At 36.0% G+C, this 14,420-nt stretch overlaps 1 protein-coding gene across 1 annotated transcript in view; it reads right to left on the bottom strand.

Moving 5' to 3' along the window:
* Positions 1-14,420, bottom strand: part of megf10.L (multiple EGF like domains 10 L homeolog) — a 73,882-nt gene that overhangs the window by 31,229 nt on the left and 28,233 nt on the right. The window contains exon 5 of the mRNA XM_041568165.1: positions 11,841-11,933. Coding sequence (XP_041424099.1) covers positions 11,841-11,933 — 93 coding nt within the window. The remainder of the gene's footprint in view (positions 1-11,840; positions 11,934-14,420) is intronic.

Raw genomic sequence — 14,420 nt, forward strand, 5'->3', positions numbered from 1 at the left:
ATGAATAGGCAGAATCAGGGGAAAAAGGGGACATCTGCCCAGGGACCAATGCTCATCTGTACATCATTAAATATGGACTTTATTTTTCCTTTGTACTAGCAAATCACACTTCATTTAGCACCTCATTTCATGGCAAATGATGTCAGCCACACATTATATGGCATTCCAAAGCTATTCATTAGCTTACACGTGATTTGGAAAAATGACTTGCCATCTGGCATTGGAGTGTAGTGGAAATAATGAATGTACACAAATAGCCAACTAATACTTTCTTTTAGAAATAGTGGTATGAACATGTTTCTTTTCTTTCTTCATCCTTTTTTTCTTGTTTCTTTTCAGATTACAGAATACTTTAACTTTTGCCCAGGCACACATCATAAGTATTCTGGTGCTAACTCCAGAGCTTCTCACCCAGGCAACATACATTACTCAAATGAGGAAAATATTCCAATCAATTAAAAAGACACTTTATACATCAGGTTATGTTCCAAAACATAACATAAAAGCATGGACACATACTGGAACATTGCAAGCACTGGTTAAATGTAAAACGTAGAAACTAGGGATGCACCGAATCCACTATTTAGGATCCGGCCGAATCCGTCGTGAAAGATTCTGCCGAATACTGAATCCTAATTTACATATGCAAATTAGGGCCAGGAAAGGAAAAAGTGGAAAACATTTTTTTTACTTCCTTGTTTTGTGATGAAAAATCATGTGATTTCCCTCCCTGCCCCTAATTTGCATATGCAAATTAAGATTCAAAATCAGTTCGGCCAGGCACAAGGATTCAGCCGAATCCGAATCCTGCTGAAAAATCCCGAATCCTAAACCGAATCCTGAATTCGGTGCATCCCTAGTAGAAACAAATGATTAAATGTGGAATGCAAAAACAATTGTTATAAATTGCCTAGCCAATCAATATATAATGATTAAATGTGGAATGCAGAAACAATTGTTATAAATTGCCTAGCCAACGGGTAAGGGGGTTATTGTACCGGCTGGGGTTTAATTGAGGGGTATGCTAAATGGGGTCTTTGCTTCTGGAAGGGGCAGCAGCAATATCTTTTAAATGGAACATACTTGTGGCAGCAAGGGTACTGCATGAAACCTACTGTGTACTAGAAGCCTAATAGCCGTATCCAAGGGAATTTGCTTTCAAGACACTATATTAATGGGTCAAATGAAACTAGAGGGTAACCTCAGCCCTTTAAAACTGGAAACAAAATCCCCATACATCCCCATACATCCCCATACATGGACAATGTTTAATTTCTTAAAATAGAAAATAGATTTTAAAGATAAAGCTGAAACTTGAAGTCAATAGTACAGGTACAGTACATGTTATCCAGAATGCTGGGTCCTGGGGTGTTCCAAATAAGGGGTCATTCTGTAATTTAGATCTCCATAACGTCACAGGTATGGGACCTGTTCTCCAGAATGCTAGGAACCTGGGGTTTCTGGAAAATCGATCTTTCTGTAATTTGTATCTTCATACCTCAAGTCTACTGGAAAATCATGTAAACATTAAATAAACCTAAAAGGTTGGGTTTGCTTCCAATAGTGTTTAATTATATCTTAGTTTGTATATCAAGTACAAGTTTTTTTATTACAAAGTAAAAGGAAATCATTTTTTAAAAAAATTAATGATTTGATTAAAATGGAGTCTACAGTGCTTTCTGGATAATGGGTTTCTGAATAAGGGATCCTATACTGTACCTGTACTTTTATGCTACTGCTGTAGATTCTATGGTAGGTTGCACATAGAGGGTTAAACAAGGTAAAATGTGTTGATTTGATAACAGGGAGAAAACCACTTAAATAAACGATATAGGTGCATTTATGGTGAATGTATTTAATTTTCCATTTAGTTTAGAAGATATCCTAAATTCAAAATAAGATGTTGTTATTGAAGTAACTGTGATTATCACACATATGTGTTGGCTTTTTGAAGTATTCTATTGTTAAAATGGTAAAGTGGCGCTTGGGTGGGCTTTCTAAGACTTCTTAACGTAATCCCTATGTTCAGGGGACAATTATCCCCAGCAAAGTGGCCATATTGCTGTTTGTCCACATTCAGTTCAGAGGTGCAGTGGACTGTTAAAGTATTTGGTTAATAACATGTACTATGACTATTTTAATTGAAGCAACAACTGAATGGTATTTTGTAATTCATTCATTTCAAATTAATTGTTCATAAGAAATATTTTGGTAGACATCCAGAAAGAATTCTTCCTACTGGTAAAGGGGATCATTATGATATCGACTAGACAGAGGAGTTAATATAATCTTCATGCTAAATCAGCTTTGAAACCCAGTCTAGTGATTGCACTTGTGTGCCGTTGGAATCCTGCAGCACTTACACATTCCTCTGGGACTTGGATAAATCAGCGCTTTACACCTTCTTATTACTTTATTTTACAGTCTCCTGAAGTAAGCATTTGACTTAGAGCAAAACCCCGGTGACAGACATTAAGACACAGGAAATATCTTTCTGAGCAGCCTAGTCTGAGGAATTGAAACTGACCGCCAGACAGGATAGCTGCTTCAGCTGTTCCAAATAAATTATCCAAACCACCCGTCCGTGGGCAGGAGATGATTCACTCATGGCTGTGCAATTGAGATGGGGCGCTGCCAGCGTGGGTGTGGTTTTTACTGGCATTAAACCTTTATACTTCCTAAATCTCTAGGCCCCTTTCTTGCTCCATGGGATACAGTATAGCCACATTTAGCTGAATAACTTCTGACAGTTATAGTTGCAAAAACCAACCACAAATACAAGTATGTCAGAAATGTAGAAATTAAACCTCAAGCTTATTTAGGGCTCTGGCAAGGACAATGATTGTGCCTTTTATGGAAAACATGCCCAAGGATTGCTTTTTAGTGACTAAAATATGATTAGCTGCCAATGGTGGATATTAACAAAAACACACCCTTTTGGTTCCTCAGGCTGTAACACTGTTTGGCCTACATGTAAACACAAGAGAGCCAGGGACCCCTTCCTATTGTGTCTCTTAAAACATGGCACTTAATCTCTGTATATTTATACTTTTTATTGTAATTATTTTAATGCTTGTGTGTACAAAGCTGTGCATCAAAACATGCACGTAGATTTTGCCAAACCCAAAACCTACTGAAAAAGGCCAAATCCTGTCCGAATACCGAACTGAATCCTGGATTCTGTGCATCCCTATTTTCTATATAGTCACATTGTCCATTGACTTTTAAAGGGACAAAAGTTCAATTTTTTTTTTGGTATGGAAAGTTTTAAAAGGTTGCAATAACAACAGCTGCTTCCCAACTGAATTCAAACCTTTATTTGGGTTACACATTGTCAGATGGGATGCAACGTAATCTGATTTGGGAATAGAAGGTCTGTTCATTAGGTTCAAGGTGGCACTTTAAAGGAAAACTATACCCCCCAAACAATGTAGGTCTCTATAAAAAGATATTACATAAAACAGCTCATATGTAAAACCCTGCTTCATGTAAATAAACCATTTTCATAATAATATACTTTTCTAGTAGTATGTGCCATTGGGTAATCATAAATAGAAAATTGCCATTTTAAAAAATAAGGGCCGCCCCCTGGGATCGTAGGATTCACTGTACTCGCAAACATACCAACAAACTATACATGTTAGGTCACATGAGCCAATTAACAGACAGAGTTGTGCCTTTTGCTTCCACACTTCTTCCTGTTACAGTTAGAGTTGAAGTATTTCTGGTCAGGTGATCTCTAAGACAGCACACAGACCATCACAAAATGGTGACTCAAGGCAAGGGCAATATTTACTTAAATATATATTCCAGTTTGGTAAGATTCTTTAATATGCCACTTAATATGATATGAACTATCTGTTGCTTAAGTGTTCATTTTGGGGGGTATAGTTTTCCTTTAAATTACATTGCCCCTTTATCACTTTTAACATTATTTAAAAGCTAAAAGCCACATTATGGTTATCTACTTTATCTATTTGGAGACTTACTCTTCCCTCAAGATGATTAATATCATTGTTCATCTTTTAACTCTCAAACACAGACAGAAGCTGCACATACATTACAGATTCTTACTTTTTTTTGCCGCATTTACACCCACACTTGAAATTAAATGATATGTAACCATTCCTTCCATTTGACAAGATACTGAAACCGAATGAATGCAAAAACTGTCTGACTTAGCAGAAGTATGAGATATCCCAACACACACTGCAGGTGCCAAAACAAAAGCACAGCAGAAGGTGCAATTTGCCCTTACAAACGAAAGAATGCGATGTGGCTGATGGTGGAGCGCTTCCCTTGCATGCCAGCTCCTGCTAAGCCGCAGCTCTCGCGATAGATCGGCTCCTTCTAGCCGGCTTCCACTTCACGCTTCTGTTACCGTTACAGAGCGCTGTTCAAAGCATTCACGGAGTCTGGCAAGTTAGTATCAATATGTTGGCTTTATTGAGCACTTTAAAATTGCTAGGGAGGGGGATTCACATCTTGCAATTTGCCCTTAGGCTGGAAGTTATAGTGTTACCAGAGCTGGGTAATAGATTTCCTTTTTTTTTAAGAATTGTATTTGTTCTCTAAAAATGTATGCTTTTTTTATTTCTCTAAAAATTGGAGATTTATTATGGGGCCGATTTACTAACCTTTTTTTTGGGTCAGGCTTTTTGTTGCCAAAAACCTGGAAAAGTAGTGGGGGAAAAAGCGCAATTTATTATGCATCAAAATTGCAACAATTCTGAATCAGAAAATACTCCAGCTAAAACATGCCAAATCATGTAGAAGTCAATGGCAGATGCCCCTTTTACAGCTGGAAGATCATTCTTTGATTTTGATTTTGCAGTTATCATGCGACAAGTCGAAAAAGTCATGGTTTTTGCAACTTCTGAGACTTTTCCCTGTTCTCAATCATTCTAAGCAACTTTCCAATATACATTAATTACAAATTTCCATTGGTTTTAAAGCTATTTGTAAAATACCAATAGTTTTTAAAATAAAATACTTTTACCCATGGTAACCTGCTTTTCCTTTTCTTCTATTTAGGGTTCAGGGTAGGGGTTTTGGCCATTACCATGCCTCCATGGCAAGTGTTTTTAACTGTATAATATGTGCCCTTACTCAAATGAGGAAAGCATGTACATGGCATAAAAGTAGCTCCTGATTAGCAATGCGGTTCTTTAATAAAGAAGTGGATCTTAATTTTGAAACCTTTGTCTCTCTGAGATTCATTTACTCTTCCTTGTGCTTTCCTGACCCTATGGCAAGTGTTCACTCAAGCACAATGTCCTGCATAGTAGAAAAAGCCTGTATTCAAGAAACTAGGCTATTCAGTTATATTGTTAAAGCTTTTTGAGCCATGAAGAGCACATACAATAGATACATGTAGCTTTTTTTATTCTTTGAAGATCTTGCGTTATTTTCCTTTAGCGTGCTCTCCAAATCCTTTTAATGTCAATAATCACCCATTTCCAGAGGCGCAATTTATTTTCTGATGCACACACATTTTACTAGCGCTAAGGAATCAAATATTGGTAGTTATAGCCTGCCCGGTGGGCATTATATATTTGCTAGAAAATTACAACATTTTGGAACTACTAGGAAGCAGTTACAATACTATTGTATCACTGGTTTTATTAAACAATTTTAAATACAAGACTTATTTGGTCCCATGATTGCTTTGCATTTGCTCTATGTTTGGACAGAATATATTAGTAAACCAGGAAGCCTTGTACCCCATGGAACACTGAGACACATACAGGAAACAATAGAAGAAGGTGGCATTTGCAATTTTGCATGTTATGTATGTTCTGCTACATGGGGAACAATATTATTTTCTTTCTGTGACTTGCTCCTTAGTACACACCAAGCTTAACATTGGCATGGGCAAAATTCCTTCCTATGAACACAAAATTATCAGCATATTATGACATTTTAAAGTGTCCCAAAGTATAAAATAATGCAGGAATTAAATTGACTGCTTATATTTATAAAATAGTGAAAAAAAATTATATTTATTAAAAAGAGAGAGCAGGAAAATATGTATATTTATTAAAAAAGAGAATTATCATATTCCTCTGCGACAGAGGGGAGGGTGTTCTATCTCCTTGGAAATCCCTCTGTGGACAGTTTTGTCTGATTACAGCAATGATTACACCATGAGGTTTATATATCAATGTTCACAATTTTTTTTGCACTAAAAATCATGAATGTAATTAATGGTTTAAAAAAACATTTTCAATAGTTTTTAGGCTAGAAAAACTTGAATGTAAATCTTTGGCATGTAAAAGGCAGAATTTAAACTATTCAATTACAGTTTTTCTGGGGGGGGGGGTTCAGCAGCTAAACTCGAATTTCAGGTATTCAAGTTTGTGAGGCCAATTTATTAAAGGTAACATTTTATTGGTATTACAGCTTTATGAAGCCACGATTAAATACATCTTCTCTGAAACCGCACATGCCATGTAATTTAAAAAAAAATCTGAATATAATGGGGAAAAAACACTGTACAATGCACTAAAAGATACAAAAAACTTTAAAACTTTAATTTTTTCTTACAATTACTAGCGGAAAAAAGTCTGAATGGCTTAAAAAAGATCCAATAGGATCAGTGCAGCTCCTATTGACTTTAGAACGTTGGCTACAGTTTTGTGGTTTTTACACTTAATAAATCTCAAATTTTTAGGGGCCACTTTATTAAACCTCAACTTTTTTGGGCCTGGCTTTTTAATGCCAAAATTTCGAAGAAGTTGCAGAAAAAAAAGTGCAACCGATTTATTATGAGACAAAACTGTGACAAATACTCCAGCTAAAACCTGTTAAGGTCATGTAAAAGTCAATGGCAGAGGTCCTTCTTACTATTTGAATATGTTTCTTGGCTTCATGATCTTAAAAGGCTTTAAAGAGGTTGTTCACCTTCAAGATAACTTTTAGTATGATGGAGAGAGTGATATTCGAAGACTATTTGCAGTTGGTTTTCATTTTTTATTATTTGTGGTTTTTGAGTTATTAACTTTTTATTCAGCAGCTCTCCAGTTTGCAATTTCAGACATCTATTTGCTAGGGTCCAAATTACCCTAACAACCATGCACTGATTTGAATACAAAATTAGAATATGAATAGGGAGGCCTGAATAGAAAGAAGTGTAATAACAATACATTTGTAGCATTACAGATCACTTGTTTTTATATGGGGTCAGTGACCCCCATTTGAAAGCTGGAAAGAGTCAGAAGAAAAAGCCAAATAATTCAAAAACTATAAATAATAAAGACCGAAGCAGAGTTGTTTAGAACTGTCCATTCTATTAACATACTAAGGGGCAGATTTATCAAGGGTCGAGTTTCGAAGTAGAAAAAGCTTTGAAATTCGACCATCGAATTGGATTGGAATACTTCGACTTCGAATATCGAAGTCAAAGTTTTTTTTTCATCGAATTTGGCCATTTGAGGTTGAAGAAAAATCGTTAGTTCGAACGATTCGAAGTATTTCATACATCGATCGAACGATTTTTCTTCGACTTCAAATAACTTCGAAAAATGCTCTATAAAGGTCCCGATAGGTTAACATAGCACTTCGGCAGGTTTAATTTGGCGAAGTATTGAAGTCGAAGTTTTTGTAAAGAGACAGTACTTCGATTATCGAATAGTTGAATATTCAAACTATTTTACTTCGAATCGAATTTGAAGTGGAAGTCGTAGTATCCTATTCGATGGTCGAAGTATCCAAAAAAATGACTTTGAATTTTTTTACTTTGAAAATCCCCTTGAATTCACTTTGACCCTTGATAAATCTGCCCCTAAAAGTTAAAATAGTTTTTCGGATGTCAAATCGAAAAATGTGCTTGATACGAGCGTCAAAACAAAAAAGTTGCACGACGCATAATTTTGTTGCAACTTTTTCACTCACCGGCTTTTTCAATCAGATTTTTTGATAAATTAGGTAAATTTGTGGATAGGAGTTATGTCAAGTTTGTTTTAATATATAAATGGGATAAATTTAAGTCTTAGTTAATACCCCCCTTAGAGTTTTTTTAAGGTAACATCCGTGCCTATTTAAAATGTATTTAAAATGTAAGTCTATTTGAACTAGAAAAAAACCTCTAAAATTTCACAAATCTGAATATTGATAAGTAGGCCTCTAAATCTTAAATGCAGCTAGGGCTTCTAGAAATCTGTGGTGTTCCTGCTTGTTATAGCTGAGCTTTAAGTGTACTTCCATGGTTAGGTAGATACTGCCCATCCTAGTTACCAGATTGCTTAAGATGCAAATTGAAGAGCTGCTGAATAAAAAGCTACATAACTCAAAAACCTTCAATAATAAAAAATGAAAACACATTGCAAATTGTCTCAAAATATCACTCTCTACATATATGTACAGATATAAATTAAAATCAAGGGTGCAGTTTATTGTCCTGGCTTGGTTGTCTGTTCCTGGAGTCTTATAATGTTGCTACGGGGAACAAACTGGCGCTGCAATTTATCCAAGAAAAAGCTTAGTGGGTAGGCTCATTTCCTGGACCAGTTTTTGGCAGAAGTCACAGAATTCCAGGTGTGGTCCAATTATAACAAGGCAGTTTAATTTAAAACTCAAAACAATATTTCCAGAGGGCATTATTCATTTTTTGGGCAGTCTGTTCCCCTCTTTTGCCGAGGGCCTGACAACAACAAATAACAGATGTCAATAGCTCAACCAATTTATTTATTCTTGGATTGGTGCTTGGCGCTAGAATAGAATAGAATTTACCACTAATGTTATGTATATGTTATGTATATGATTATATACACTGTATATATTTATATATGTAAAAATGTAAAATCTGAAGCCAACATTGTTGCAAATTTTAACAAACCATCTAGATAAAAGATAAATGATTCTGCTGTGTGTCTTGTGAGACTTGTGCTCTAAAGTGTATTTTAGGAATCTCTCCATTAACACACACGCCATAACCGGGGCTTTGGTTGTTGTGGCCTTTTCAAGGTGAAAGGTACAGTGTTGGACCATTAGGCACCATGTTGCCATTGGGACAGAATAGGAAGCAGCTGCTGGAGGAGAAACTTTTTTTTATACATCTATGTGCCGTATTGCTATAGTAAGACAGGGCTGTATTTGTTTTCGTTGCTGAAATTTGACTGTTTTGCCTTTGCCAGGGAATAAAATGTACTCCCTCTATCTAAGCATGAAATAAGAAAACAGCTTATATACAAGAGATACTTACTTTTTATGGGAAACACTGTGGTGTAATGTTTAGCACTGCCCAATTCCTGCATACCCCAAAAACATACAGGCGGGTTCATTGGTTCCTTAAAAATGTACTGTTGTGCATGTAATAGGGGCTTAGATTGTAAGCTCCTGTGAGGCAGGGAATATGTTTATTCTCTGTAAAGCCATGCTAAATATATTAAAAGATTTCTCTTAATAGTCTATTAAGAAATGCATGCTAGTCATTGCCTAGTAGGCATTTAGATATGTTAGCTGTAGCTTTTCTCTATGCTTTTTCATCTTCTATATGTTTTTTGCATGGAAGCATCAACACAAAGAATAATATATATGCCTTGGTGAAATGTACACATTAGAAAGGCCATGAAGATTTATCCATAGAGGATTTCTGCAAACTACTGCCCCTAACAGCACAAACAAAAAAGAATAGTAAATACATCTTCTTTTCACCCTCTGCAAATAGCATATGTGATGCTGATAGTGTTTGATGGGTGAGCTGATAGAGTAGCTTCAAGGGATGATTTCATTGCAGCTCCACTCAGACTACACTGACTGCCCTATTGTGTTTGGTCAATAAATCTTTATTAATTTATTTAAACAATATGAATATCAGCAAGGGAAATGTTTTATAATGGAGCCTCATATACCCCATCTGATTAAAAATACTGCATTTTTGTAGTGTTTTTTTTGGTACAGCTTATAGAGAATTTTACAAAAAGTCAAAATACCACTTTTAGGAATTTCACAGGTATCATAAGAGAAGCTTATTATATGCACCAGTCACAATATAACTGCCAAAATGTCAGTAGTGATACCTCTAGAGCCTGCTGAAATGTTACATCTAGAGTAGATAGTCCCTATACATTTAAAAAGGTGCTAAAGAACATCACAATAAAAACAAGGCTGTGTATATATATATATATATATATATACTGTATATATATATAATATATATATATATATATATATATATATATATATATATATATATATAGATAGATATACTGGATAAAACATATATTGCTGGATAAAACACCACCCAATTGGAAGCAAATATTATGATTATTATAAGGTTGTATTCTCAATTATTAAGCAAAGGTAAAGGAAAGAGTAAAGAACTACAGCAGTAAAAACAATAATTTACTGAGAAGGGTCCATTAGGGCTAATGTCTCTCTGTAACAGTCACTATAGCTGTGTAAAAGCTCCTTAAAATGTTTTCCAGTGAAGCCTTAGGTCAAGCAATAACAATTTTCCAGCAAAAAGAGAATTAAGAGATCCTACATACACCATGTTGCCTTTGAAACTCTTTGGGGCACATTTACTATTGGTCGAATATGGAGGGTTAATTAACCCTCCATATTCGACCGTCGAAGTAAAATCCTTCGACTATCGAAGTCGAAGGATTTACTGCAATTCGTTCGAACGATCATAGGAATAATCGTTCGATCGAACGATTAAATCCTACGAATCGAACGATAAGTTAGCTCTAAAGTTTGACCAGACAAGAAATAGTTTGTGGACTTTGTAATTCACATGCAGGTACCTGCCCAAGAAAACATCACAGTAACTTCCTTCCTCAAAACCTCCTTAGCAGAGCGAGCCAAGATCAGACAAGGTCACTTAGTTATCTGTGTGACCCTAGTTTTCCAAATAAATTGTAAACTGGAGCATGTGTGATAACCTCTAAGGGAGTTTTCAGCTATTTCTACCAATGGCAGACAGAGTTGGGGCAAAAGAGCTGGTGCTGGGAAGTGTACAGTAAAACAAGTAAAGAGCACAGGTCGGGCAACACTTATACAAAGCATTACAATTGCATTCCGCTGCTACTATTTCTGCTTTCTCTCCATTCTTATAAATAACAGCTGTCATGTAGGGCACAGGGCAGTCACTCCTTTTGGTCCCATCCTTTTAGTTCTATGTGTTACTGGAGACACAATATATTGACATTGTAACAAATGAGGCCCAAAATCACTCTCATGCCTAGGATCCCATTTTGTCTTAATCTACCTCTGCCCAGTGAACAAATTATTGTATAACTTATTAGAATGCATATTTACTTACCAGGAAATAAATCCTTTTTTTACATTAACCAACAATATTTTCCACCTAATATATTCTTAAATAGACGTGTGAGCAGAAGATTTTGTATTTCACTGCCCTGTGTTGTGCCTTTCAGTATGTGCCTGAATGATAACAGGTATACATTGATGATAGTAGTAAATACTGATGATAGCAGGTATACATTGATGATAGTAGGTATACATTGATGATAGTAGGCATGCATTGATGATAGCAGGTATACACTGATGATAGCAGGTATACACTGATGATAGTAGGTATATACTGATGATAGTAGGTATACACTGATGATAGTAGGTATGCATTCATGATAGCAGGTATGCATTAAGTATGCAGTATGCATAAGTATCTAGAGGACACTGCTTTAGCCCACAAAAAGTTCTCCATTTTGTTCCAAACCATAGATTTCTCAGGCAGTTACAGAGCACTTGCGGAACAAGTTTCGTTGCTAAAGTCGAAATGCCAAAGTCCGAACACAGTGTTCAACTCATTCCCAGACAGAGGGGACAAACAAGCAGAAACATTTGGAGACAGGCAATAACAGCTGGAGACTTACCACTGGAGCAGTTGGGTCCTCCCCAGCCCGGCTCACACTGACAGGTGTTGGGAGCAATGCAGCGACCATGGACACATTTATCAGCACAGTGAGCTGTCAGAGAAAGAGATCAGAAACAGCAGTAAATAAAACTGAGCGGGGCACAGCTGTCCTACTGGTTTAGTCACACTTCCACTCAGCACAAGACACCATAAAAGCTTGGCTGTGTTTACAAACAAAGTGTTTATATGTTGGTTCAACAACTTTCCATTTATGATACTAATCAGTAGATTCAAACGCTGGATTATATCTGATTAGCATATTATGCATGAGATACAGTAAATTTCCAGTTCTGTATTTCTGTTACTACAGAAGCCAAAAAGGGGATATAAAGTGCAGGTTTTGAAAAGAGGATGAAGAACCAAACAGATACATACTGATACAGAAGCCTGCACTCTGGGCCAGTATTTCTTCCAATATATAATACTTACTCTATAAAGTCGTCTCATTTACTAACAGTGTCAACATTTGCACCTGGGCAGTAACCTACAGCAACAAACAAGTGATTGGCATGGTTCTGCTAGCTGCAGGAAGAATAGCAGCACTTAAAATGTCATTGGTTACCAAGGATTTCTGCACAAGTGCAAAATTGTCGATATTTAACTGTTTCCAAACAACTGTAAGGATCAGCAATAAATATTGCCCATCTATTCAGTGAATGAGGGAACATAAGTTGTATTCAAACCACGAAGTGTGTCAGTGCCTGGTTCTTAGTTTGACAGTTCTGTTGAGCTGTGCTTACCCCCTGCTGAAAAGCTGCATGTAGTTGGTGTTGAAACAAACCACCATTGTCAGAGCACAAAAGTATTTACAATAGTTAGGGGGTTATTTACTAAAACTCAAATTTATCTCATATTTTTATTAAACCAAGCTCAACCTAACTACCAGCCACAATTTTATCTTATTTAACAATGAAATAACCCAAAAAAGTCTGGTTGGAAAAAAACTTGATAAAATCAAGTGAAAACCAGAATCGTACAAATGTTTTGGATTTTTATTCCTCTAAAAATTTAAGTTTTTGCCCAAAAAACCTCAACCAGAAACAAATCGAGTTTAGTAAATAACCCCTATAATGTTGGGCGTTTTTGTTTCATGCCCCCTTGAGGGTCAAACCTTTGGTGAGCCCCCCCCCCAAGTGGGTTTTTCAAAAATGTAAAAAGAGTGTGACTCCTAAAACCTGCCAAGCTTTTTATTTTTTTATAAGTTCACTTTGGAAAAAAACAATGGGAGCAAGCTTGGATAATCGAATCCAGAAACCATGTGTGAGTTCAGGAACTCACACATGGTTTCATTATACAGGAGGTTTGAGCATTAATAAATCAGCCCCTAGTTGGAATTGGAGACAGAAGAGGACAATGATAAGTGGACCCTATAGTTCCCAGGTGGGCCCCTGTCACCCAGGTCTGATACTGAATCATATAGTGAATAAAGTACCCCCAATTGTAAAATATAAAGATATTATAAGTTGCCGAGGCGTTCCATGACCATATAAAAGCACCAGGCCGAAGGCCAAATGTTTTTCTATAGGTCATGGAACTCCGAGGTGACTTCTAATAATCCTTATTTATTGTAATACACATGTTTCAATGAGTCTTTTAACAAATGACATCACTAAGCACCATTTATAAGGATATAATACACAAAAGCTATGAATATCTTGTAAATTATATCCTTATAAACGGTGAGTTCTGATGTCATCAGTTAGAAATGGTGAGTTCTGATGTCATTTCTGTCACATGACTCACTGAAACTTGTGTATTACAATAAATAAAGTACCCCCAGTTGCAAAATATGAGGATATTAGAAGTTACCTCCTTCTGCTTCTTGTTTTTATATGGTCATGAAACTCCTCGGTAACTTATAATAGCCTTATAATAGCCTTATAATTTACAAGAGGGGGTACTTTATTAACTATATAATTTACAGGATATTCAAAGCTCTAGTGTATTATATTCTGTATATTCATCAGACTAACAAATATTTTAATCACTGAGCTTTGCCCAGGCTTCTGTTGCCACTTCTGTTGTACACTGTACAATTTATTATAGTAACTATGGCTTTAATAATAAATAACATTTTACAATTCTAAGCTATGGCACCATTAAAATACAAATAAAACACAAAAGCCATTTTTGTTTGAGAGTCTTTCTTCACTTGTGAAAATTTCAGCACTTCCAGTATAATCGGATAGGTTATATCTCAAACAAACAAGCAAACAGAAAAGATTTTTATAATCTTAGAAAATCCCCAGAAACCAATCCATACCACCAACTGGATCCCACTGTGAAGGATTTCCGTAAGGATTTTTCACCCCCACCCCAAATACTGATTACTCAGCAGGCTCTAACACCAAGCAGATTTTCAGACTTGGAAGTGCCAAGAACTGGAACCATAAACCACTACAAAGAGAAGCATTTATACACCATGAGCAGCATTAAACACATAGAGGAAGTCCATAATAAGCTTACAGCAGCAATTAGTCAGGCTTATGTAGAAGACGGTACATCATATCTGTATGTATTGTAAATGGTATCTGATTTC

This window comes from Xenopus laevis, chromosome 1L, assembly GCF_017654675.1.
Source record: "Xenopus laevis strain J_2021 chromosome 1L, Xenopus_laevis_v10.1, whole genome shotgun sequence".
NCBI classification, from domain to species: Eukaryota; Metazoa; Chordata; class Amphibia; order Anura; family Pipidae; genus Xenopus; species Xenopus laevis.